General features: G+C 41.9%; 1 protein-coding gene across 1 annotated transcript; it reads left to right on the top strand.

Moving 5' to 3' along the window:
- MAP3K8 (mitogen-activated protein kinase kinase kinase 8) lies at positions 1 to 24,175 on the top strand. Its single transcript, XM_067542794.1, has 8 exons — positions 1 to 90; positions 5,802 to 6,162; positions 9,697 to 9,861; positions 11,647 to 11,908; positions 17,728 to 17,834; positions 20,115 to 20,267; positions 20,955 to 21,201; positions 22,631 to 24,175. The coding sequence occupies exons 2-8, from the start codon at positions 5,827 to 5,829 to the stop codon at positions 22,762 to 22,764; spliced, it is 1,404 nt and encodes a 467-aa protein (XP_067398895.1). The 5' UTR covers positions 1 to 90; positions 5,802 to 5,826; the 3' UTR covers positions 22,765 to 24,175.
- The last annotated feature ends 3,090 nt before the right edge of the window (positions 24,176 to 27,265 follow it).

The raw sequence follows: 27,265 nt of genomic DNA, 5'->3' as shown, positions 1-27,265 counted from the left end.
TCGTCACTGCCAGTCGGCTGGATGCTCCCGGCCGGAGCCCTGGTGACCTGGAGCCCTCCCTCCGTCTCCAGCGGGGGCGCATAGCGGCAGGTAACGCTGGGGGAGCGGGGCAGCGGAGAACCCCAGCTGGGGTGAAGGAGCCTCTGGTTCCAGGGGCCGTCTTCCTTCTCTCCCCACACCGACCCACGTGGGGCGAGCATCTGCCCCCCCCCCCCCCATGCTATTCCTGGCCAGGATCAATAGACATCCCTCCCCCAACACACCGGCTCCCCTCCAGAAACTGCTCTCAAGATGAGACGCACTTAACTGGGGCTTCCCAATCTCCCCATGGAGTAACTGCTGGGGCTGCCGTCGGCGCCAATGGGATTTCACTGGTTCATAACCCAGCGCTTGGACAGATTGCTCAAATGTTGTTTTAATACCCAGACCTCAGCAGCTCAGGCACTATCAATCGTCCCCTCTTTTGGGGGGGAGGTGTCCTGTGGCTTTTCATGGCCCAGAGTGCTTTAATGCTTGAGTTTTCTCCAAATGCCCAGTGCCACTAAAATGAGTGAGTTTCATCCTAAAGAATTGGAGACTCGGCAGCTCTGCGCTGTATCCAGTGCCTGTAACTCCTCTGCAGTCTGACCTCACAGCAGTAGCTACCTCGGATTTTAGTGGGTTTTGAACTACCAGATACTACAGGTTATTCCAGTGGATCTGTATTGCTTGTAAGGTGGTTTGTCAGCTGTTGCCAAAACTGAAGGGAAAACGGTCTGTGCCCAAGTTGTTACTGTGTTGGAATGGGATGCTGTTGGGAAGAAATGTTGCTTGGAAATGTGTAAAAAATATGACTTTTGGGCAGGAGGGGAAGTTAAAGAAAGAGAACGGATGGAATATTAGTTTTCTTCCTTGACATTTTTGGTGGGTTTTAATGGCGAACAAATTTAATGACAGAAAAAGTGGCGAGTGAGAACAAGCAGTGGTGTAGACCTTGTTCTCTACTGAAGTGAAATGTGAAGTGTAACCTAACCTGTTCTCTGGGGTTCCAGCAGGGGCATTCTGGCTATGGCATTGCTCACAAATTAGCACTCTGTCCATCACCTCCTTGGCTGTGAATATGGGGATTCAGAACCAAATTCCCATGAAAGACTTTTCCTGTAAACAACAGCTGAAGTACATCTGTTCTTTATTCTCCAGCCTGTTAGCACCCATCAGTTTTCCTCAGCTGTGAGGGGAAAATAGTAATGTCTGAAGGCTGTTTTTAGGGACTTCTGGGGAGGGGAAAAAAGGGTATTCCAATGACATACATGAAGTATGTGTTCTAGCTAGTTACCCACCCCCCATCTACTTTGTTCATGTATTTTACGATGATGTATTGTATGAGATCAAGTTTTGTGTAAATGTAGTCAGAAAACCTGTTACTCCAAAATTAGGTTATGTCCCTGCTAAAGAGGAACACAGCTGATGTCATGCAGGAAGGTATGCCTATGTATTCTTTTAATGGGTCATGCACTTGAAGCTTAAGTTAACTAGGATTGTGTTTTAAGTTGCTGATAGAGCCCTCGTAGACTCAGAAACCTTTCCCACCCCCTCTTTAAGTAGTTAAGTGTTCTGTTAAGCATTGTTGTTTAAAGGCTACATCATAAACTCTAGACAGGGTCCACTTTAAGTATAGTACCACAGTTGTAGCAGGCCATATTGTTTAATGACATTGCATAAGTGACTGTGAGGTGCAGGTGTGTTCTACTTTGCCTGTGAAAACCCTTTTGAAGGGCATCCTTGTCTCCTAATGAAGATTACTGTCCAGAAAATATTCCATCACACCATCTATATTTCATTAATGGGATAAAGACACAGGGACAATTTCTGCTTTGAATCACGCAGGTGTAAATCTGGTGTAACTCCACAGAGTGCAATAAAGTGATACCAACTGTCTGTCTGTGGAACTCGGCACAGAATCTGGCCCACTATCAGTAACTAGTGACAAATATGAAAAATGGGGAAATGATCTAGTACTAACAAAGTCCAGGAACTATGTGATGACAGGAAGCCTAGAGATGTTGTTGAGAAGGTGCTGTGATTTCTACTAAAGCACCGTCGCTATTCATGGGTTCTGTCCAATTTATTAGCCTGTGTTTAGCAGCTGTCTGTCAAGTTTGAAGATCCCTTCTAGAGTTCCCCAGACTGTGGATTGAAATTGACATGATTCTTGTCAGTTTTATGGCTCCCTTCAATAAAAGAAACTAGAGTCTTTTAGATTTTACACTGCTGCAGGTGTCTTTCTCCAGTTTTACTGAAGCTGTCTGTCTGCAGACTAAAAGGTAGGCTAAATACAGTAGTTGTGTTGGTTCATATCTGAAAGGTTATCATTTATAGTCATTAGGACTAGAAGTTCTTTTTCCCATTGAGAGAGCCTACATTTTGTAGAAAGAAATGGCATAGGCCTTTCTGCAGGGTAAGTTTCTTCTTCTTCAGTGGTGGAAGAGTGCAAGCTTTTCAAGCCCTGTCAATATCTTTCCTTGAGATCACTTAAAGTACAAATACAGTATTAATTCTTTGATGTATAACTGATGGCCAGTCACACTACAGTAAGACCAGGGCTTTGGTTTTAAATGAGGAGAAAAAAAGTAAGTAGATACATCTTTTCACCCAGTCAATTAGTTTTTATGTATGGTATGTGTTTGTTTTTTGTTTTCGACTGAAAATGCAGGAATTGTTAAAGCACTGGTTTTCATTTTTTTGTTTTATTTTTGTTTTGTTTTTCTTTTTGATGAGTCTTGTAGCTGAAAACCACTCGTGACAAATAGTCTCTTTGACTTGCTAATTGCTCATGTGATAATGTTCAAGTGATGACTGAGGATCAGAGGAAGTATGCTTAAACCTTATTCAGCTCACCTTAAGGCATATGTTTTATTTTATTTTATTGGCTTCTGTAGGTGAAAGCAGAATTTTAATTAAAAATATGAGTAAAACCAATTTACAGACTTTTGATTTCCACAAATATTTGGACAACACTGAATTAAAGTGACAGTGACTTGATCCCCATTCTGCACATTCAAATATACCCAGAACTAAGCAGGCTTGGGGGGGGGGGGGGGGGGGGGGAAATAAATCCACCAAGGCAAGTGGGACCCATCTTTGTTCTGTAATGCATGAGCTGTTAATTTCTGCAGAATTTAAGCTTTCTTTAAAAAAAAAAAAAAAGTGTCTAGACCTTCTTGCAATGAAAATAATCTTCCACATATGAAACTGTAGTTTATTGCTTTCCTGCTCCTGCAGATAACCTTCAAAGTCTCTGCTGCTGTCTGTATTTTCCCAAGCCATAGATAAGTAAAATTGACAATATTCTGGTCATTTTCACTGCTGTTCAAACCTTTGGGGGCAGCAGCGAAACTGTCAAGAATTGTGAGCAAAATGCTGCTGCTTGGGAAAGTCTTGAGAAACAACAGCCAAGTCAGGCACTGGACTTACTCATAACAGAGGCTGAGTTAGGTCTTGTCTACACTATAAAGGTGTCATGCTGTCTGAATATGATAGTAATCAATAATTGTGTTAGCTGAATAACACTGACTGTCAGCTTACATGATTGGCAAGTGTGTTCAGACATGGTTCAGATTTGTAAAAACGACCAGGCCTTACAATAGATGGCCTGTTCCATCTGTAGCAACCAGGAAGCTTTGAGCGGGGAAGAAGGGTCTCCTTTCTAGTGGTTTACAGGTGGGCAGGAGAGCTGATTAGAATGTATGCCTCTTCTAGCCAAAGTCTGATACAAAAAGAAAAAAGCCCCAAAATAGGGTCCAAGGGATAGCACTGTGGTAGAAATCCCAAAGCTCTTTGCTTTCCCCCGACATCTGGGAGAGTAATTGGTGTAGACTTCACACCAGTGCATTACCTCCAGTCATGCTGATATATGCACACACTCCCCCCCAATTTCTTATCTGCCTGTGGCCAGAAGGTTTTGTGCTCTAGTTAGTCAGTGTGTGATAGAAAATGCTGGAGAGGGGGTTTTATGTTCCCCCCCTACATCCCTATTATGCTAGTAATTATTGCTAGTACTATGCTTCCCTGGGTGCCCCCTAAAGCCCCCTTCTTAAGACCAAGGGCATATGTGCTTGCATTTGCTTGGCACTGGGTGAACTGGTCTAGGTTAATGCAGCAATATTAATTTATGTTGCACATATGTGGGTGGAGATGCTGCTCTCTCTGCCCCCTTCCCTTCCTACCCATGGAGCCCAAGGGGACTGCAGAGAAGTGGGGAAGCATGTTGCAGAGCTGCCACTTCCCCTTCTGTGGTCCAGATCTGCTGAGTTTTCCTGACCTACACTCTCAAACCTGCAACATGTGATCTGAAGTTATCAGCCAAGTCAGCCACGTCATTTTCTTTAGTTTTCTCCAATGCTGGCTCTGACGTAAGTTACATATGACTTGAGAAATATTTACTAGAAGGGTTCCACATCCTCACAGGGAGGGGAGCAAAGATAACATCTTGACCAGAAACTACAGCTAGGTATGCTGCACTTCCTGACAGCCTTAGAGGATCGGATATCAGCTACCTAGCCTCAAGATGACTAGCTTGTACTTATCTTTTGGGGGGTTTTTTAAGTGTCACTTTCTGGTTTTCCTCTCCTACTCTAAGCAGGTGGTTACATTAGGTTATGGAAAAGGTGAATGGAAGATCTGTGAATGGGATGCACTTTACTTCATTCAAGGGGAAAAGACATGATCCTCTTTCCTTTGTGTTTGCAAATGACAGGCAGGGAAATTAAAACGTGGAAACTTACACCGAGGAACTGATTTCCTACCCTATTTGGAAATCTAGATGATCTTTTTGATTCTGGTGTGCACTGTCATGTTTTTGTCTTCAAAAATTCCCGTTATCTGAACCTTGTGATCTTCTGCTTTTCTTTCCATGAGACCAGTGAACCGAATGATCATATGAGCATGGGGCAGTTATTCAGTTTTAGCAGATCTGCCATTTCTAGGCAGGTTTGCAAAGTATTTTGAAAAGAAAAAAACAAAAATGCAGTTTTGTGCAGTCAGCTGTGAATAGGAACTGAATATACAGAAAAATCTGACTGAACTCGTATTCAGGTATTTTTAATGGTTTTATGCAATGCAACTAGAATTAATTTCAGGTAAGAGTTCATTCTTTTTTATAGTAGTCTTATTTAACATGGATTGGGGGGGATGCAGTTTGAGTCAGAAGGTTCTTAGCATTTGTGGGTTGGGGAGTAAAACAAATGAAAAAAATATAAACTTGAAATAAAGGGGAGGATGGTAAGGACAGAGCTACTTCTGCAGATTGCTGAACTGCAGCATATCTGTGGCTCATTGGGACCATTTTAAGCATTAACAGATTTGAACACTGAGTATTTTCTAGCATATATACTGGCATCTTAAAATCAAAACCTGTTTTTTTAAAAATAAATTATCCTGTGGCAGGCACTGGTGGTGATGCACCATTTAATTTGTACCTTGGTATTATACAATCTGTATTTTGCTTCTCTCATTGTTTGCTGATCAATATCCTTGGTCATTGAATGCTTTATGAGATAGCCACTGTTCTTTGGGAGTCGTAGTGGAGAAAGAGAAATTATGCTTTTGTAAAGCTGTTGTTTAGTTCTGATATAAAAACAAGGTATATTACTAACACTTACTTCTTCCATGTGCTGCTAATTATATGCAGATTTGCTAGTAATATATGAACAGTATAATAAATATATATTCCTCATCCTGTTCTTTAAGAATCATTTTATCCAAAACTATTTGTTTAGATGCTAATAATGTTACTAAGATTTATTTCTGTTTGCCTTTTACAGGTTAAGTTTAGAAAACCAAACAGTAATGGAGTATATGAGCACTGATAGCGACAATAAAGAGGAGATTGACTTGTTGCTAAAACACTTACATATATCTGATGTGATAGACATTATGGAGAACCTTTATCCAAATGGAGAACTGGCAGTTTACGAAGACAGTCTGATTACTATGTGCCAAGAAACAAATCAAAATGGGGGACCTACAGAATCCTTATTATTCCATGAAAGCGAGGTTTCTTTGCTGTCATGTGTCAGGTTTGGGACTGAGGAAGACTTGCTCGCTTTTGCAAATCAGGTGTCTAACACTGCAAAGCAAATTAACGGACACAGACGACAAGAATCTGGAATCCTATTAAATATGGTACGTCATTTTGCTTGAAAAAGAGATTAGAAAATTTTGAACATAATTACTGCAAACTAAAAACAAATCTACAAATTCTTAAAAATGCATTGACATGGTAACACCCAACAGTAATAATAGCAGGTATATCAAATTGTAAGAAAAAGAAAGATCAATAAGATTATTCCACTCAGAATTTAATCAAAGAGCATCCCCCAGAAAGTCAAAATTGGAATGGTATATCTCAATAGAATTGCTTCTTCTCTTAGTGCTTACTGTACAAAATATGATGATCTGATATACACACAATCCATTACGTACTATGGAAAATTACAGTAAGGAATGGTTAGCAATGCGGTGATGGTTTAAGAATTACGGTACGCTTTGTTACCATATGTCCCTCAATTTGAATCCCAGAGCATTTAATGTTTCCAACATGGATTTTTTTTGTCTTCCTCATTTTGAATCTTTGCCAACTTTGCATCCCACATTTGGCCTTTGGCAAGTAGAGAGGTATGTTTGATATTCTGATTTATATGCTCCCAGTCAGAAAATCCTAGATCTGAACTTGGGAAACATTTGAACTCTGGACTTGAGCTCACCTTTTATACACAGCCATGAGTAGTGATAACCATTAGTGATGGCTTTCAGAGCAGTCCGATTATTACATACTCTAAGATTCAAAATGAAAAGCTCACTGGGAGTTGGTGGAAATCTAAAAGTAAGGGCTGGTAGTTTCCCTAATTCTTGACTTTAGGCCATGGGGTATGAAGAACTTGTTGATTCAAAGCTCTGGTCATCCTTAAATCTGCTAATACAGTTGCCTTACAGCTGTCAGGAGACCTTCAGATATAAGATTGAGTATATATAAATAACAGAGGTTAGGTCCAAACCTGAATGAAAAGCAAATGAGTCTAAACTCTCAAATGTGTTGTTTATTGTATACTGTATCCTGACTATTTCTTTTCCTGAGTTCAAAATTTTCTCTCCCTCTCTATCCTAATCTAAATATTTGCATGGTCCCCCTCTCCAGAACACTCCTTTTCCATGCGTTCTTTCCATTATGTTGGTTAGGCATTACTCAATTAATCCCAGTCTCAAATGTTTATAGTAAATTTTGCAAACAGTGTGGTATTTTTGTGAACGTATGTTCACTTTTTAAACTAGATGACACTGAAATGTGGCTTTGCTTATTTATCCTATTCATAGAAACGATTTAAAATATTGTGTTGCATATTTGTGACACACCTAGGTAGACTTGCAGTTAGGTACACGGTTATTTTGTCTGCACATAATTTATGCAGATAACAGACGTGTAAGCATGAACCAGTTCTTTGTTGGTGCACACAACCAGTTAGGCAACTGAGAAGTGGAGCCAGGGTATTGCCCCTAGATCCTCTCTATGTGGATCCATCAATCTCTGCCCATTGAAACGGGGTGAGGAGTGAGGAAGGTGCTGGAATGACTATAATCTTTGGTCTGCTGCAGTGGAAGCAGAGTGGCTCCACTACCATTCAGTTGTTGATGGGACAGATATCCCTCCATCCTATTCCTTTGCCCCCACAAGAACCCTAATATATAGCTTGGCTACTGGGACTTCATCCTGGGATGCAAGAATTGCTTCTTAATGAAAAGACTCCCGGGCCTCTGTTTTCTAGTTACCACCGTATTCAGTGTTTTATTAACCAAGTTACCCTGTGTTTTTCAAGCCACTTTAAATTCCATTAGATATAAATAAACTATCCTCTGGTGATCTTAATGTGGGGAACTGTTTTATTTTGCTACATGTTCAGTTGCACATTCTGTTCAGGTGAGAGATCAATTGCCATCACAAATAGCAAAATTTGCTGTGTTAGCACACTAGAAATTATGATGTTTGACAGATTTAGACTTCTGTTCTTAGTTTCTATCTAATAAAGTTTTCACCTTATTTTTTAAAATTACCATTGAACCTTGAAGATTACTTCAAAGCAATCTCTACTTTCTAAACAATCCAGTAGCTAGACTTAACAAAAGTGAAATTACAAATAGCTCCGTTGGTCTTGTTTTACCCATTGAGCTGATTATATGTTTTTAGGGCACTCAGATTAAAAAAAAAAAAAGCCTATTCTCCAGAACACAGAATTGCTTTTGCATCTTCTGACAGAGTCATCAAGGTTTGCTTTGGTGGAATTTTGGAAGCAGAAAGAACCTCCTGATGATATCTTGTGGTATGGGAAAGTATGAGAAATTTTTATACGGGGAAAACTATCTGTGGCAGAGGTCATAATAGTTTCTTACAAATTATTTGCTAATTTCTAGAAGATGGAAAAATCCCTGATAAATATGTCACTGTAAAATGTGTTACATTCTTCAGCCTCTGTGCTATTAATATACCAAATGAACAGAGAGATGGACAATTAAACTTATGCTCCTTTTTGCATCAGTTTTTGCTCCACTGTCCACAATAAATATGTGCTGTAATTTGAAGTATAACAACTTGTCTTTGTGTCTGCTCATAATCTTCAAAATATAAACAAAAAGCTTTAATTATTTTAACATCTTGAAACAAATTTAATATTAATTTAAATTTGTTTAATCTCACACTTGCAGATAGATGCAATACATAAATCTTTTCCTTATCAAAAAACATCTGTTACTTCAAGCATAGATAAGATTTGTTATTACATGAATGACACTTTAAAAACATTAATCTCCACAACATGCTATTGTGTGTAGTGTGCAACTGAGGAGCTTTGTAATATAGTATGTGAGACACCTTGCATCACAGGCATGAAACTAATGTACTGCATTGGTCCATTTTTGTTTATCTGAATTCAGAACCTTGTAAAATCCCAGTAAACAGACGATCCATATCTGGAATGTAATACCTTTAAACTAATATAAGACTGAATTAATTAAAAACTTATTCACTGGAAGTATAATAGCATCAGAGATTGAAGTGCTTGGTATATCATCAACAACACAAATTTATAAAATATAGAACTTTGTTTGAATTATACCATGAAACAATGTGAGGATACATGGTAAAGTCAAGCCATATCTGCCTTTTAGTAAACTGCAAAAAAAATCTCATTTCTTGATCATTTGTAAGTCTTATTCCTCAGCACTACATGTGATGTTGGGAAATGCAGAAAGTCTTACTCACCTTCTGTAGCATAGTCTGTGAGTAACAGCTATGTGGCATAACAAGTTAGCAGATTCCAGTAAAGAACAAACAAGCCTTCAGGTGAATTTACACAAGCCTCATGGTTAGTCTCAGTAAATGTGGTGTTATTGCCAGGCAATTAATTGCAATTTAAGAAGGTTAATAATTGGATAAAAATGTAAATATATCTGCTAGGAATGAGTATACCTCACGTGCTGTTCCCATTCAATGTTTCTAAATAAAGACAACTAAATATGTCAGGGGAATCACATGTATGTAAAGGTGTGGATCAGGAAATGCTGAATTAAATACACTTAAGTGATGATCCTTTCATTGCACATGTAGAATTTGCTGAAGTTGAAGTACCTAACTTTCTAGCATTTGTTTCTTTTTTTTTTCTTCTATAGATCGCTCCGAAAAATGGGCGCTATCAAATCGACTCCGATGTGTTCTTGTTTCCATGGAAGCTGACCTACAGGAATATTGGCTCTGATTTTATTCCTCGAGGAGCTTTTGGGAAGGTGTACTTGGCACAAGACAGAGAGACAAAAAAGCGAATGGCATGCAAGCTGGTATGTTAGTATGGTGGTTTTCTCCCCAAGTAAATATTATACAAAGTGATACATTTAATGAATTATAAGAGGATATTTCTGCATTTAATTTCAGTGCCCAGTTGGTGTATCACTGTTGGTTTTATTGAATTACAGGGGGCAAGGGGGTGTACGACAATTAACCTTTGAACTAATGCATTTTTTTTCTAGAGTGCTTAGTGTTTCAATTGCTGAGCAGAGCTTTTGTTCTAATGCACTATCAGCAAAAAGTTGAAACGTTGCATTCTGTGTTTTTTAAGAAAGTACATTTCTTTAGAGGAAAAGCCTCATTTTGGGGAAGTAAGAGAAAAAGGCTTTAGCATTCTGAAAACATGCAATGATCTGTGTAATTGCCATGATGAGCAAACCTGTTGCCTAATTAGTATTCTTTAGAGATCTTTACATTGAATCTTACAGCAGTCAGTATGACAGAACGTTGGAGGTGTAATCTTGGCCCCATGGAAGTCCATGGCAAAACTCTCATTGACTGACTCAAATGGAGCCAGGATTTCATCCTGACTCTCTTTTGAATGGGAAAGGCTTGCACTAAGGCCACAATTCAGCAGCACACTTAAGTGCCATTGATTTCACTTGGACTTAAGCACATGTGTACATGCTTTCCTATATCAGGGCTTAAGTGAGATTAAATATGTGCAATTTCATTATTTGCTTTGAGTGTATTATAAGGCTAAGTAGAAAAGGTCAGTGATTTTCAACACTCTAGGGTTTTGTTTCAGGCCCTTCTTTTGTATGAAAACAACTGTTAGCGTTTATCTACAAAGTGCTATCATGTCTTTGGTAAAAAACACTTAGAGCCAAACTAAGCCTCTGGTGGAGCCATGCTCCATGCCTTTCCATCCCCCCTTCTAGGTGAGGTGGTAATGCCAAGAGTGGGTGCCCTCCTTGCCTTTCCTCAGGGAACATGGATCTGGCTTCTCCCTGTGCGGAAGAGCTGGAAGGAGAGGATCACATGCCCTTTCCCTCCCTCACACACCCAAACTGGGACTGCATTAGTTTGGCACTTAAACACAGTACATCTCAGGGTTAGGATTGTGCAGTTGTGCACAATGCAAACAGTACTTCTCAATGAAATAAAAATTAACCTATGAAAAAATTAGTTTGTGGTCAGGAGTGAGAAGTAAAAGAATGGCTGTTGACCTTTTATAGCTGCAGATCACTGCTCTGTATTTTCAATCAGTGCCACTTAAAGAATAAACAAAATTTGAATGGTCATTTTACAGTGACTTTCTTTACCATCATACCTACAGTAGCTTTGTAATATTGATCAGGATTTAACCAAGGTGCTGAACATGTTTGTTTAGCTGCAAGTGTAATTAGGGAAAGCCACACCTGTTCAGACAGATGTCAGCAGCGGGTGATTCTCAGAGTAGAGATGGGACTTCAGATGGATAATGGGAAAATAGAGTTTTTTATTTTTTTCCCCCTTTTCTCCTGAGCCAAGAAGTCTGGTCAGAATTGTGCATACTCTTTAGGTTTTGAAGGGAATGGATCTTGCTAAATCACTTTGTCTGGTCCAGTACACTCTCTTTGAGCATGAATCCAAAAGCTGTGTCTGAAACAAAAGCTGTGTCTGAAACAAAACGGAGGAATAATTCAAGATGGCAAAAATAAACCTATTTTAATGAGTGAATAGTTGGTTTTGTCTTTGTTTTCAGTTAACATATAAGAAACCTAGCCTTGGAACGGCTGACTTCAGAATAAGGTCTGTTCTAGCTGCTCTTACTTCATTTTGTTTCAATATGCTAGGTCCCAGTAGAACAGTTCAAACCATCAGATGTTGAAATCCAGGCCCGCTTTCACCATGAGAACATTGCTGAGTTATATGGTGCTATCCTGTGGGATGAGACGATCCATCTCTTTATGGAAGCCGGGGAGGGAGGATCTGTCATGGAAAAGTTGGAGAGCTGTGGGCCTATGAGAGAATTCGAGATCATTTGGGTGACTAAGCATATCCTCAAAGGACTTGATTTCCTTCACTCAAAAGGAGTCATACATCATGATGTAAAACGTAAGTATCTTTCATTCTTTAAAAGGCTATTTTTTGTTGTTATACCAGGAATACTTACACATTTTTAATGCTTCTACTTTAGAGGCTAGTTCTGAGGTGTTGGCCCTTCAAGTCCTGTTGTCCTTAGCCAGGAGTTGGATGGCACTCAGTAGCTCACAATATCAGGCCCTCAGGATAATAGCTATGTAAACTTATCTTTTTACTGCTTTATTTTAATTATTCGGATGCTCTGAAACATCACTATTTGTTCCAGCTGAGAAACCTCTAGAACCCCTTAAATAACCCAATTCTAAATAAAAAATAAAAAACCTGAAGAGTTCACACGAATGCTGTCAGGCTGGTTGGGCCAAACCTTTGCCTCTCTCTGTTTCGCCCCAAGGAGAACATTTTGTCCTTCTATTTTAGTTTTACATTATTGTTGTTGGTGCTGTGGCTTTGCATTACTGTTTCTGAGACTTTGTTCCCACTCTCCAATTGAACTAAGCACGTGATTATTTTTTATTGGGGATTATAGTTTACCTTCTGTCAAGACACCTGTAAGCATTAGTGTTCATAAATATTACTTCTGCTCAGCAACCCCACCATAGGTCAAATCCTGCTTGCCTTTCTCAGGGAAGCAGGGTTTTTTAATTAGTATTTGACCTCTAATATTTATTTTGCAGCTGATTCTTGATAAACTTGGAGGTTTAAAAGTGGGACTTGAAACATTTGAAGTATTCTTACTGAGAGTAACAATACACAAAATGGTTGGTACAGTAGTTTGTCAAGAGCTACTTAATCTGTGCATATGATTTTTTTTTTTTTTAATTCTTACATTCATTGTGGTAGAGGTAAAGCTTTGAAACTGGGGCAACTATTAAGTTAAATCGTTTTTTTTTCCTTGTTGCCTTTTGTGTGTCTTTTTCCAGTAAACATCTTGCAGATCAATTTACAGTCATTGACCATAACAATGGAATTAATTAAAAGACTTGCTAAATACTACATATGAGTGATAGGATAAAATAACTGATAACATATTTGAAGGCTGAAAGGGTTTAAACTTTTTTTTTTTTTTTTAAATGGTCAAACAACTTTTCACTTCCCTGTGTTGGCTGGATTAGGAGCAGTGGTTAGATCAAAACGGGGGTTTGAGAGCACCAGTTTTGATTGCTGTCATCACAGCCCTTGATGCTGTGTGGCGGTAATGCATTGCATCATCTTGTGGTGATGAGAGGCATTGATGGAGAGAGAATAGGGATAAGAGAGGAGTTATATCTGAAAGGCGCCAAGCAACCTGGAGCCAGACAGACAAAAGTGCATGCGCGCACATGCAGTATGCAAAGCTGGACAGGGGGATGTCAGCAATTTTCTCCTCCCGTTTCTATCTGGATGAAGAGCTTGACCATGACAGGGAATATATGTTGTTGCAAAACCAACTGAAAATGGAGGGAGTGGGGGAGGAGGAGGCTGTCTCCTTCCTGGAGCTTTTTGATAGTTCATCCATTTTAGATGAAATTTTAAAAGCGGATTTACATAAAATCATAGAGTTGGAAGGGACCTCAGGAGGTCATCTAGTCCAACCCCCTGCTCAAAGCAGCACTAACTTCAGCTAAGTAATCCCAGTGAGGGTTTTGTCAAGCCTCAGCTTAAAAACCTTTAAAGATGGAGATTCCACCACCTCTCTAGGTAACCCATTCCAGTGCTTCACCAGCCTCCTAGTGAAAAACTTTTTCCTAATGTCCAACCTAGATCTCCCCAACTGCAATTTGAGACCGTTGCTCCTTGTTCTGTCATCTGCCACCACTGAGAACCGCCTAGCTCCATCCTCCCTGGAATTCCCTTTCAGGTAGTTGAAGGCTGCTATCAAATCTCCCCTCATTCTTCTCTTTTGCAGACTAAACAAGCCTAGTTCCCTCAGCCTTTCCTCATAAGTCTTGTGCTCCAGCCCCCTAATCATTTTTGTTGCCCTCCGCTGGACTCTCTCCAACTTATCCACATCCTTTTTGTAGTGGGGGGACACAAAACTGGACACAGTACTCCAAATGTGGCCTCACCAGTGCCGAATAGAGGGGAATAATCACTTCCCTCGATCTGCTGGCAATGCTCCTACTAATGCAGCCCAATATGCTATTAGCCTTCTTGGTAACCAGGGCACACTGCTGACTCATATCCAGCTTCTTATCCACTGTAACCCCCAGGTCCTTTTTTGCAGAACTGCTGCCTAGCTCATCGGTCCCCAGTCTGTAGCTGTGTATGGGATTCTTCCGTCCAAAGTGCAGGACCTGCACTTGTCCTTGTTGAACCTCATCAGATTTTTTTTGGCCCAATCCTCCAGTTTGTTTAGGTTCTTCTATATCCTATCCCTACCTTCCAGGGTATCTACCACTCCCCCTAGCTTAGTGTCATCTGCAAACTTGCTGAGGATGCAATCTACCCCATCCCCCAGATCATTAATGAAGATGTTGAACAAAACTGGCCCCAGCACTGACCCCTGGGGCACTCCACTTGTGACCAGCTGCCAGCTAGACGTGGAGCCATTGATCACTACTTGTTGAGCCCTATGTGCTAGCCAGTTCTCTATCCATTTTATAGTCCATTCATCCAACCCATACTTCTTTAACTTGCTGATAAGAATATTGTGAGAGACCGTATCAAAAGCTTTGCTAAAGTCAAGGTATATCACGTCCACCGCTTTCCCCATATCCACAGAGCCAGTCACCTCTTCATAGAAAGCAATCAGGTTGGTCAGGCATGACTTTCCCTTGGTGAATCCATGTTGACTGTTCCTGATCACCTTCCTCTCTTCCAAGTGCCTTAAAATGGATTCCTTGAGGACCTGCTCCATGATTTTTCCAGGGATTGAGGTGAGGCTGACCGGTCTGTAGTTCCCTGGATCCTCTTTCCATGCTTTCTTGAAGATGGGCACTATATTTGCTTTTTTCCAGTCATCAGGGACCTCCCCCAGTTGCCACGAGCTTTCAAAGATAATAGCCAATGGCTCTGAAATCACATCAGCCAACTCCCTCAGCACCCTCGGGTGCATTGCATCTGGCCCGATGGACTTGTGTATGTCCAATCTTTCTAAATAGTCTTGGACCTGTTCCTTCAGCACTGCAGGATGTTCACCTCCTTCCCATTCTGTGCCACCCAGTGCAATAGTCTGGGAGCTGACTTTGTCTGTGAAGACAAAGGCAAAAAAGGCATTGAGTACCTCAGCTTTCTCCACATCCTCTGTCACTAGGTTGCCTCCCCCATTCTGTAAGGGGCCCACACTTTCCCTAATCTTCCTCTTGTTGGTAACATACCTGTAGAAACCCTTCTTGTTCCCCTTCACGTCCCTTGCTAGCTGCAACTCCAGTTGTGCTTTGGCCTTCCTGATTTCATTCCTGCATGTTGGAGCAGCATTTTTATAATCCTCCCTAGTCACCTGACCAAGCTTCCACTTCTTGTAAGCTTCTTTTTTGTGTTTAAGTTCACCAAAGACTTCTTTGTTAAGCCAAACTGGACGCCTACCATATTTGCTATTCTTTCTGCACATTGGGATGGTTTGTTCCTGTGCCCTCAATAAGGTTTCTTTAAAATACAGCCAGTTCTCTTGGATTCCTTTCCCCCTCATATTAGCCTCCCAAGGGATCCTGCCCATCAGCTCCCTAAGGGAGTCAAAGTCTGATTTTCTGAAGTCCATGGTCCATATCCTGCTGTTCTCCTTTCTTCCTTATGTCAGGATCCTGAACTCGACCATCTCATGGTCACTGCTGCCTAGGTTGCCACCCACTTCTACTTCCCCTACCAAATCTTCTCTGTGAGCAGCAGGTCAAGAGAAGCACAGCACCTAGTTGGTTGCTCCAGCACTTGCACCAGGAAATTGTCTGCAACACTCTCCAAAAACTTCCTGGATTGTTTGTGCTCAGCTATATTGCTCTTCCAGCAGAAATCTTGGGAGCTGGTGGCAATGGAGCCTCCCGTTCCCTTTTGGAGGAGGGGCAGCTAGCAGGCGATTTCTCCCTCTATCCTGCCAGTAGAGGAGAGGGGGCACTGGTGGAAGGGATGACTCTTTCTTTAAAGAAGAGATCAAAAGGGTCTCCCAGCTGGGACAATATTTCTTTCCCCTCCCGGATCTGTTGGTGGTGAAATCTCAAATTCCAGGGTCTGCTTCAGGTTCTTCTACCAGCGAATCCTCCTTTTGCCATCCTCCGCAGAGGTGGTGTTCGAGGGGGAGCAGGGCTCCCCCAAGCCAGGGACAGGAGAAGAAACTCCCCCTTGGCTTTCAGCTGCAACTCTCTGAGTTCCTCCTTATTTTAACCCCTGCCTCAGAAGCTGTGATATCAAGAAATTGCTCTTTTGGGGCCTGATCCCAAGGCCATGAAAGTCAATAGGAGTCCTTCCATTCACTTGAGTGAGCTTAGGATCGAGCCCTTGGTATTTCCAGCCCTGCCAAAATGAGGAGTTACTGGAAATCTTATGCTAGAGCTTACCCAGATAAGATTTCAAGCACTTATCTCGAACGTTGTAGCCTGGGGAACAATAAGTGCGGTTTCAGTGCCTATGTGAACCAGTTACTACTTGTGTTCATAGCAGTGTCACGTTCTGCACTTTGTTGTTTACTTTTGGACTATATTAATCTGTGTCTTCACAACTGTGCTAATAGATGTTAACAAATATGTGAAACCAGAGAACAGACTCATAACCAGAAAAACAGCTGAAAGCTTACTTAAGAACCTCTAAGGTGGAAAATGACGAGTCCACTTCATTTTTCAACTTGCACAAAGGCAGGACCATGAGGGAGGATGCGGTTTTGATTTTTTAATTTTTGACCAACAAAAATTCCCCTTTTAAAATGTGAATATATTCCACTACTCATTTGAAAAGAAACACACACACACACAAACAAAAACAACCTGTGGGCTGAGACTAGAGATGGAAAGTTTCACACCTCCCCCCAAAGGGTTGGATAGGGTTTTTTTTGTTTTTGTTTGTTTGTTTGAAGTTATGAGCAATCAGAGACAACGCTAATGAGTTGTCTTGCATCAAGTTGTCTTGATGTTCACTACCCTGAAAGATACAATGACATAATAAATATGTGATTCTGCAGATTACTTGGTACTTGCATTCAGGGTTCACGATACTACTGTAGCATGTGACATGCCCTCTGATTTAAAAGACAACCCTGCATGAGCGTAGGAAACCATGAAAGATCCTCAGAACAGGCCTGTGGCCAGGGGAATAGCCACTCTGTGCATGCTCCCTTCCAAATCATTTTCTCTAGGAAAACCATCCAGAAGTTATTGGTGTGAAGAACAGTATTAAATTCCACTCTGCACTGCTGAGTTGTACTGGAGGGTCAGTAAGGCACAGGTGTGGTGGGGGATGCCAGTGGCACCATGCCAACTAAATTGACTGCTGCCAGTGGGGCTGAGGGCTCAGCTATGCAGAGAAAAAAACCCTACATGTGAAATCCCTGAGCTTCATAGAGTGGGAATCCCTCGCAGCTCTGAATCCTAGGACCCTTGAGGATTTGGAGGCTCCACCATCTAGCTGTTCCATGAAGCCCCAAACCCTTGAGATGTGGAATTTTCAGCACAATGCATATGGCTTTCATTGTTGGAAGATAGAGTCTGACTTAGAGGATCCATGTAATACTTGGAGCTAAATAACTTACTGCCAGTGGTGGTGGTGATCTGCGAAGTGACCATATAGACTGAATATACGTTTAGCGCTAGAGTTTGGGCTGTCTTCCCTTTTCATGTTCTAGTTCTGCACGAGACATTTATGCTGCAGAATAAATGGCACACGCTTGCTAGAACCTAAACACTTTTTTGTTTTGTTTTGTTTGCCTTTAGCCAGCAACATTGTTTTCATGTCAACTAAGGCCGTTTTGGTGGATTTCGGTCTGAGTGTTCAAATGACTGACGACACGTACTACCCTAAAGACCTCCGCGGAACCGAGGTATGAGTGTGTGCCTGAGGAAAGCCCAGTAATTGTCTCCTTGTTGCATTGTAATGATTCTCAGACTTTCCAGACTGATGCTTTTTAGGGGAAGAAACTCTTCCAGAAGACTTTCATGAAATTAATATGTTTTATAATTTTTTTAAAAAATCAGTTTTTCTCACACTTAATTCGTTTTGTGGCTTAATTACAATTGACCTTTAGATTGGGGACTGCGGAACTGTGACTATTCTATCTTGTACATTTGATTTATTATCTTCCAACTAGTCAATTTCTTAACTCTGGTTAAATCCAGACCCAAGGGTGAAATTCTGGTCCCACTAAAGCCAGAGGTAAAGCTCCCATTGACTTCAGTAGGGCCAGGGTTTCACTCTGAGGGATAGCTACACAAAGTGATTTAGTGTCTAACTGCCACTTTAGGCACCTAAATCCAACATTTTGATCTCCAAGCCCCTGCTTAGCTGCAGCTAACCCTGTAGGCATCTAAATTCCCCAGGTATCTAAGTTTCTGCTGGTGAGCATGCGCAAAGCCAGCTCTATCCTGATGCCTGGTGCCTAGCTCACACCTAATCCCCATTAGGATCCTCACACCAGGGGTTCCCCCATATAGGTGTCTACGATAGATTTTAGGCCCTGGTTACATATACCTGCAGCCCTTGGGTAAGCCATTGGAGCTACTCACATGCTTAAGTCTTTCCTGGATTGGGACCTGGTTTAGCAACTGAGAAGTAGCAGTTGGCTTGGATGGGTGAAGAAAGTGTGGCCTTGCTTTTTATTGCCAAAGAGGCTGTGCTACAGGAAATATTTCCTCTGAAATGCTGACCCTTGTCATTTTGATAGCCTTTCCGAGCAAAGAATAAGTATGTGTTTAAAGGAGACGTTTACATAATCCTCTCAGGGGAGTGACATCAGCTGGTAAGGACAGCACAGACTAGTAGGTTTCAAAGATGCAATTGATGTTTCAGGGAACATTTTGTTTCGGGAGGGTGCTGGAACATTTCTTCTGGCTTTCCAGTCAGATGAGTTTACCTTTTTACCTTACTAAAAATAACTAGCTCTGTGGCATTTAAACCGGACAAAATGCCTTTTCTTTCCATGTGACAGTGTTGGACATAGAGCATTGCATAGGGAAACTGGTGAAATCCTGAGGGGGACTTTCCAAGGGAGGGAGAAGATGAGTGTAAATAGGGACTATTTAATGGAATGGAAAAATGGAGTTAGGCTTGCTTGGAATTAGACAAAAAGTGCATGAGCTAAGTTCAGCTTGGTGAGAAAAATACACTCTTTATTTATGCAGGATTGATTAAATGACTGCAGTGTGAAGCCAGTTAGGTGCCTACAGTCCTGTACTTTCACAAGGCATACACAGATTCATCCAGTCCCTTAGGGCATAGATACATATCTTCCTCCTGCTTTGAAAAAAAGGCACAGAGGGAACAATAGTCCTCTGTATTTGCAGTGTCATTAGTGCATTGCATCCTCGTAAGAGATAGTGGAGAGTGGGGGTCGGGAGACTTTCAAACTTTAGGTAATGATTTGTGGGTATACACACAGGCTACCCCTGAGAGCCTAGAAAGAGAGACTCATGCTATGCTTCCTGCTGGCCATCATCTCCCTCCACCCTCAGCAATGCCTGCATGACTTGCAAAGTTGCTGTGCCATCAGTGGGTGGCCTAGCTGTCAGTGACCTGCCTGTGCCCCCGTGTAATCTCGGAAAGCTTTAGTGGGATGGTTACTGCTATTCGCTCTGTCGAGGGAGGTATTTATACTGCAATCACAGCTCTATTATCTGACTGGTAACTGGTGGTATAACTCCATGGAGATAATGCTCTGTGTGATTTGCACTCCTGCAGCAGTTAATAAAAAAGCAATTTGACTGACTGTTTTTGTTAAAATAATCCAAGTGCTGTTTTACCAGTTGTTCAGAGGGAGTTGGATGAGGGGGATATGTAAACCAAAGCGACTAGGCTGGTCTGCAAACTAATGGGTGGGCTGTGCAATGGCCTGTCGAAATTTAGCGCCCCAGGTCCAGGAGCTGTAGGAGAGCTGTGCAGGCAGCAGCCTCTCATCCTGGCCAGCTGATTGCTGAATGGAGCTGACTGGCTGCAAGTGAAGTTCTCTCCAGGCTGAAGTTAAAAGGGTAGTGACTGTGTCCTGAGGACATGCAGGGTGTTAGTCAAAAACTGCCCGTTTTTTCAATTGTCGCCTTTCAATTTGTGATGACTAACGTGGGGGGGAGACCAAAGCAGAGACTCACCTTCCTTTGCATTCCCTTCCCAGATTTACATGAGCCCCGAAGTGATACTCTGCCGAGGCCACACGACAAAAGCGGACATCTACAGCATGGGGGCTACCATCATTCATATGCAGACTGGCAGCCCCCCGTGGGTGAATCGATACCCTCGCACCTCGTATCCATCGTACCTCTATATAGTAAGTAGCCATAGAACAGCCTAGATCAGCCAGCCAAAGAGAGAGATCCCTGGGTTCTTGTTGATAAATCTCCGGCCTCCCAGGGGACTCTGAAAGTATTCACTGCCAGAGAAATGATGCCATTTGCCCAGTTCTGAAAGAAATATAATAAATCACAAAAGCAGGTTGTGATAATTTAGGAGGCAGCAGAGAGACTGAGATGGAGCCAGTATTAAGATTAAACAGCTACAGTTTTACAGCGCTTGGCTGTACTGTGGGGATGGGCTTAGAGTTGTGCAAAACTCAGTCATTTCAAGTCCACATGGTTCCCATTTGTTGGAGTTCTGGGGTTTGAGAAAACCTAAAAGACCCAGAGCAAAATTGATTAAAAACCTCTAAATTTCACCCAATTTTGCACGGAAGCCTGGTGAATTTCTTGTGCACAATGCCTTAAATGGGCTCCAGTTTGCTTAGAAGGTTTTCAGGCCTTTGGCTGAACTGGTCTGAATCTTCAGTTTACATTTAAACATGGAAGCAGGTGAGTTTTGCAGGATTACCTGTTCCATTGTGACTGTTCAGCACAGGGCTACAGTGGCAAGTTTATAACTTGTGAATTAGGAGAGGGAAATTCCCAAGTGTCTAAAACTTCCTTGTTGCCATTGGCAGCATCATCTTAATGCTGAGAAATCGTTCTCTCTTGTTTGCTAGATACACAAGCAAGCTCCCCCGTTAGAGGACATTGCGGAAGATTGCAGCACCAGCATGAGATTGTTGCTGGAAGCCGCTCTGGAAAGGAACCCTAATCACAGACTCTCTGCTGCAGACTTACTAAAACACGAGGCCTTGAACCCGCCACGGGAGGAGCAGCCACGGTGCCAAAGTCTGGACTCAGCCCTGTTTGAAAGGAAAAGGCTGCTGACGAGGAAGGAGCTGGAGTTGCCGGAAAACATTGCAGGTACAACAGCAAGCGATTCCTGCTCTTGGGTTTTTATACTGTATTCCAACATTGTATTTACTGAAATGAAGCTAAAGGGCTCCAGGGCCTCTTGATGAGACAGATCAGTAACAATCTTGACAAGATGAGGTCAGATGCACATGTCATTAAAAACTTCTACTGACTTCAATAGGACCAGAATTTGGCCTAAATTGTGTAATTCCAGAAGAATCAGCTTGCCAAAAACCCCTGGCTGTCCTCCAGGATGTTTTTTTTTTAAGTATATATAACTTTCCTGAATTGTTTGAACTCTCTCCAGTACTAAGGCCATTTTATTATTAGCTATTAGGGGTTTTTTAAATATGACTTTGTTTTATTTTAAAACCTCTTTATACCTTGACCATAAAGTTAAGGAGTGTCAGCGCTGACATGCAAGGCCTCTGAAAGGGGCTGTTTAAAAGAAAAAGCAAATGATTACACATATACCAATCCACCATACTGTGTGCGATACATGCTTATCAGTAAGGCACGAACCAGTTAAAATCTTAATGGGTCCAAGGATATAATATCAGGTCCGAAGAGAAATTTGGTGCCAGCGATCTGTTAACAGATTATATTTCTCTTTCCCTTTTCTTTTAAAATATTTGTCTTCTACAAATACTTGTAAAATTTGGTGGCTGCATCCTGGCAACAGGCTCCTAGAAAAACAAAACACAGCCTAACAAAACACCCAACCCTGAAGTGCTTTCTTTTATTTACTTTGATTTAAATCATTTTTAAAAAAAATTATGTCTGTGTGTATTCAGCAACACAGGGAAAACTTCAGCAGCATTAAAGGAATACAGATACAATTGTGTTGCTATAATGGAGCCGTCCTGCTGTTTGCTTTGTTGGGTGCACAGTCCTTTGGCCACTGCAACGCTCCAGAGGCAGGGCTCTGTTGTGGATCAAGGGAAATTTGGCCATTAATCTGGGACTCCAGGTTAGGAGTCCGGGTGCCCAGGACACTCATTATAAAAGTGCTCGAGGGAGTCCTGAGGTTGCAATAGCTTCTTCATAATGCCAGCAGAGCTCCTTCTATTATGCCAGCCTCCCCTTTGGAATCCTGGCTTAGGGGTATGTCAGGGGATGATGGAACTCCTCTTCCATATGGCAATTCCCAGCTGGTATATGGGCCTTCAGAGACCGTCCACAACTTTCATCCTGCTCTATCATCAGGGATCTGGCAGCCTGAGAACCTGGGGGCTGTAACCATCTCCAGCCCACCCAATTCCATCTCAGATTTTGAGTGAATCTGGCCCTTTTTTTGTCTATAGATGCCAATGACTTACAAAATTTTGCTTACAAATGAAGCTTTTTTAAATAAGTCCCAAAAAGAATAAAAATAAAAATGTCGCCAGTATTTTGAGTGAGTTTCTGTATTAACACATTTCACCTCTTTCCTTTTCAGATTCTTCTTTGTGTACAGGGAGTTCGGAGGAATCGGAGCTGTTAAAGAGGCAAAGGTCACTGTACATAGACCTTGGAGCTTTAGCTGGCTACTTTAACATTGTTAGGGGACCACCAACACTAGAATATGACTGAATCTAGTGATTTCTTGTGTCTGCTGGTCAGAATTGGAAATCTGCCTCAAGCTAACTTTGTATATAAAACAATGCCTTTTTGAGCTGTAAAGTGTGAATGGCTTTTAACTGCACAGATGATTAAGCTAAACCCTTTGTGGACTCTGGTAAATATATCCCAAACAATAACATGTTGTTCTCTGATAGCAAACCAACAATGTGGAGGAGACAAGAACACCTTGTTGGGAATATTGTTATCTGGAGACGTTCCATGCATTGTGTGTGGTTTTGGTACATGCACTTTACATCTATTTAAATTTTATACAAGTAGAAAAATTGTTTTCATTTTAAAAAATTGAATATTTGGGTCAAATCCTCCTGTGTGACCAAGCTACATTGATTGTACGACTGGCTGGGGAGACTTTGGGCAATCTTAGGCAGCCCTACCCAGTCTTCAGCTGGCTCAGTCTTGGGCCAGTCTCTCAGGGCAGATTAGAGCAGCCTTTAGGTTGATGTGAACTATACCAACCACCAGTGGGCCCTGGAGCTAGAGATCACTGGGGCGTAGGGGTGTACTGGCCACTCCCCCTTTTCTCTTCCCACAGCAGGAACAAGGGGGTGGGGAGAGGGGCTGTAAGAATTTCTGTGGTGTCTCCACAGCGCAAGAATGTTGTCTGAGACAGGGGAATCCTCCACTGGCTTTAGGGTAGCTTTGTGCTAGGAGAGCAGTGCAACCTACTGTCACAAACCAAGCATTCTGGCCCTGAGCCTGCACCTGCTTCTGAAAGTTATGTACATTTGAGCCATTGTAAGTATAGCTTGGGCAGGAATGAGTTTGCTGCCGGTAATGTTGGGAAGATTGTTGTATTAATCACCAGTAAGCTGAAGATAATGTTTTAAACCTGTACATGTTTAATTGACTTAACCACTATGTATTGGAAAACATGTCATTAGTGACAGTGTGTTTATGTTCCTATGGAAACAGAATGTATCTTGTTCTCGCTATGCCTAATATATTTAAAACATGATGTTTTGGATGATAGTAAAACTGTGTACACCACATAGTTCTGTACATCCCATGGGATGAGAATGTAAACTTTTATAAAACCCTTCAGTGCTTAGGATCAGATCTCTTTTAAGCATTTGTTAAAGATGGCATACTATGTATGTTGTATAACAAACCCCTTATGAAACAAGGCCTCTTTTTTCGATGCAGATTATTTGATGGCTCCTATCTGAGAGATGATCTTAAACTGACTATTTTCACTTGGATACCAATGTGATTGGATGAATAAATCCAATGTGTTGTGTTGTGAAGTGGTCCTTCTGTCTGTTCTTTCCGGATATTAGTTATAGCTGAATTGCAGAGCCAACTGGGAGAGCTACAGAGGGCTTGTGGAGCTCTGGTTATACCCTTCTCCTGCCACTGTAAATGACTCTTGTCCAGTGACAACCTCAGGGTTTGGGGAAAGATCCATGTGACAGTTCTTTGGGTGCTCCCAAACCTCCCTGAACTACCAGGTACCATGAAGATTGCTCCTTTCCTATCTCCTGCTGGCTGCTTGTGAAGAGCTGCCACCATTTAGAAAAGATTCTGAGGTATCAACTTTCAAATAAACTTTGGAGGAGGATGTAGATAGGGTGGTCTTGGGGCTGGTAAGTCTTCAGTCACTGGAGGGTTTTGCGTGCACCCTGGTGAATGTTAGGCACTTATATAGACTCACTTCACAAACATTAACTGCTTGTCACCCCGCCCTCCTCCCAAAAGCTGGTATGTGAGGAATTGTGTCCTGGTTTCTCACATGGTACATTGGAGGCAGTGGTGTTGACTTAACTAAAGCCACAAAGGGAGTTGATATTAGAGCTGGGGTTGAACCCAGGAGTCCGTTGCTCTCAGTCCTGTGTTTAGCCCACTCTCATTATCAAATTATCTTTCCTTGGGACCAGGAGCCATTTTGGCTACTCAGGGTGGGAGCTGGCTCAGCTGCAGAGCCTGCTGACAGCTGGAAGAGAGTTTGAGCCATTAGTGGCAGTACAGGCAGTACTGCACTTCACAGCTGCAAAATTGGTGTGGGATCCCTGTCCTCCCTTGTAAGAGGTAGGTAGCCCCAAAGGAAGAGTGAATCATGTGTGAGACTGAAGTGGACAGCTGCTTCATTTGTTAAGGTCACTGGGCTACAGCCTCTGGCAGAGGGAGGTCACAGCCTCCCCCAAACATCTACTGCCCCTCCTGAAGGGGGGAGAGGAAAACCCTGCTCCAAGGAGAGAAGTTTTGAGTGGGATAGTTGTGATTCTTCATTTAGACTTTTGTTTGCCCCAGAAATGGAGGAATTGTGAATTGGCTGGAGGGCCAAATCTCTCTACCAGCTCAGGAAAGGTTTTTTCCAAGAGTGAGGGGAAATGGGGGCACAGACACACTTGGATGCCATAGAAACAAGCCGCAGTCCCTGCAGACTGTCACTTTACAAAAGCGTATCTCTGCCTTTGCAGATAGTGGACATGGGTCTAAGTAACACGTGTACTCAAAATCCCCCAACTCTTTATCTAGATTTTTTCACTCTTCAGTTTTAACCATACAAACCTCTGGCAAATTGATGATAGAACATCCATAATGGAGAACAGCACAAACTTGTCGCTGGACAGAATCCAGTATGTGCAGCACTAATAGGAGTAGAAAGCAGTAAATTTTTTTTTTTTTTTGCTACTGCCTGGACTGCTAAGTAAGGAGGTGCCCCTTTTCAATTTCCAGAGTAGATCTGTGCTTTAAACCCCCCCACCCTTTTCTGCTTGCAGCTATGTTGAATGGGGTTGTAGCAGTGAGGGAAGGGAAGCCATGTAGTGGATTCAGCAATGCTCAGCTTGCTGGGAGCTCTGAGCTTTCATGAGAAAAAAATCTTGTGATAATTCCATTTTATTTTGTCCATCATAGGACTGGAAGGAACCTCTTGAGTCATAAAGTCCAGTCTCCTGCAGCAGGCAACTTTATCATTTAATCATGCTCATGAATTTATCGAGTTTCATCTTAAAACTAGTTAGGTTGTTTGCTTGACAGATCCTATGGAGAGGCTGTTCCTGAACTTCATTCCTCTGATCATTAGAAACCTCCTGATTTCCAGCCTTAGTTTATTCATGGCCAGTTTATACCCAGTTTATATACATTTGGTTTTGTGCCAAAGTTGCCCTTTTGTCTAAATAGCTCATCTCCCTTCCTAGTTTTTACCTCCCTGATGAATTTATAGACAGCAATCATATCCCTTCTCAGCCTTCAGTGTGCTAACTAAATCTTGCCATGGGAAGATTCCACAGTGAACCTCTTGAGCTGTGTATTGGCTGTCCAACCGTTCTGAAACTTGCCGTGCATATTAAAATGTAATCCCTATGCTATTGCTTCAGAACTACTTCCGGGAATAACACGGCAACATTGGACTGTTCGTGTGACATCACTAATAGACTTGCTGTGTACCTGGATGGTATTTTGGAAAACTCCATTCACGTTGGCTGTGGCTAGCAAGATGAACAGGGATCAGGTTGTCAGTGTAAGTGACTCAGGGTTTGTCTATGTGGTGCAGCTATATGCGCTAGAGGGGTGTGATTTCTAAAGCGCGCCAATGTGGTGCACACTAATCAGCCTGTGTGGACCCTGCTGGTGCATGCAAAATGTCCCTAGTGTCACGCTGTCTGAAATGGTTCGTGACAGTGAGTGCCAATCTTAGGGTAGACTGTCAAAAAAAGCAGGGCAGACACTGATGACATTTTGAGGTACAGTTCAGACCAGTGAGTGGCTGGGTCATATCTTCCCAGTAACTTTGGGTGCCTGACAATGCCTTACTCTTGTAGCTCCCAGCTGGGTTGCTCACAGCCTGTGAACATGCAGGTCACATTCTGAGTGTCTGTGTATAGCCACAGTTCTAGTCCAGCAACTCTGATTACAGCAGCCTGTCAGCAACACTCCAGCCAAACTCTGGCTCCCACCAGCCTTGGCTATTACTTGCAAGGTGACCACAGCATACTCTCAGTCCTGAATTTCCACCCCAGAAATGCATATTCAGCCCTCTCCTGGACTGTTCAGATAACAAAGGTCTGTAGACCCTTTAAAGGAACAATATACAACAACTTGTACCCTTAAATGGAATTACCCACACAGTTCACAACACTGTATTAATTTTGACTAAAGAACAAAAAAAAGTGTATTTAACTACAAAGAGACAGGTTTTAAGTGAGTACAAGTAATAGGGCATTAAAGTCAGAAATAGTAACGTGGAAAATAAAAGTAAAACGCGTCCTAGTACTAAAATACTTTACAAACTAGGTTTGGTTCAATGTAAAATTCACACACTTCCAACAGCATTATTGACCAATCATCAGGTCAGGAACTCTCCCAAAGTCAAAAAGTTGGATTCTTTTGTCTTCTTAGGTTCAAAAGAGATGGATAGGGAGAGATAAATTGGGGAGTTTTCTGCCCTTCACTTTTATAGTTCAGTCATCCTTTGAAATGCATCTTACTGAGAGTGACTCCTAGATAA

This window comes from Emydura macquarii, unplaced genomic scaffold (assembly GCF_026122565.2).
Source record: "Emydura macquarii macquarii isolate MOO-44397 ecotype Brisbane River unplaced genomic scaffold, CSIRO-AGI_Emac_v2 contig_719, whole genome shotgun sequence".
NCBI classification, from domain to species: Eukaryota; Metazoa; Chordata; order Testudines; family Chelidae; genus Emydura; species Emydura macquarii.
Note: the sequence above shows the minus strand (reverse complement) of the source record. Positions and strands in the feature narration are given on the sequence as shown.

Coding starts and splice junctions, on each gene's coding strand:
- MAP3K8 (XM_067542794.1), top strand. CDS start 5,827: ATGGAGTATATGAGCACTGATAGCGACAATAAAGAGGAGATTGACTTG. Junction 9,862..11,646: donor AGCGAATGGCATGCAAGCTG/GTATGTTAGTAT, acceptor TCAATATGCTAG/GTCCCAGTAGAACAGTTCAA. Junction 20,268..20,954: donor ATCCATCGTACCTCTATATA/GTAAGTAGCCAT, acceptor CTTGTTTGCTAG/ATACACAAGCAAGCTCCCCC.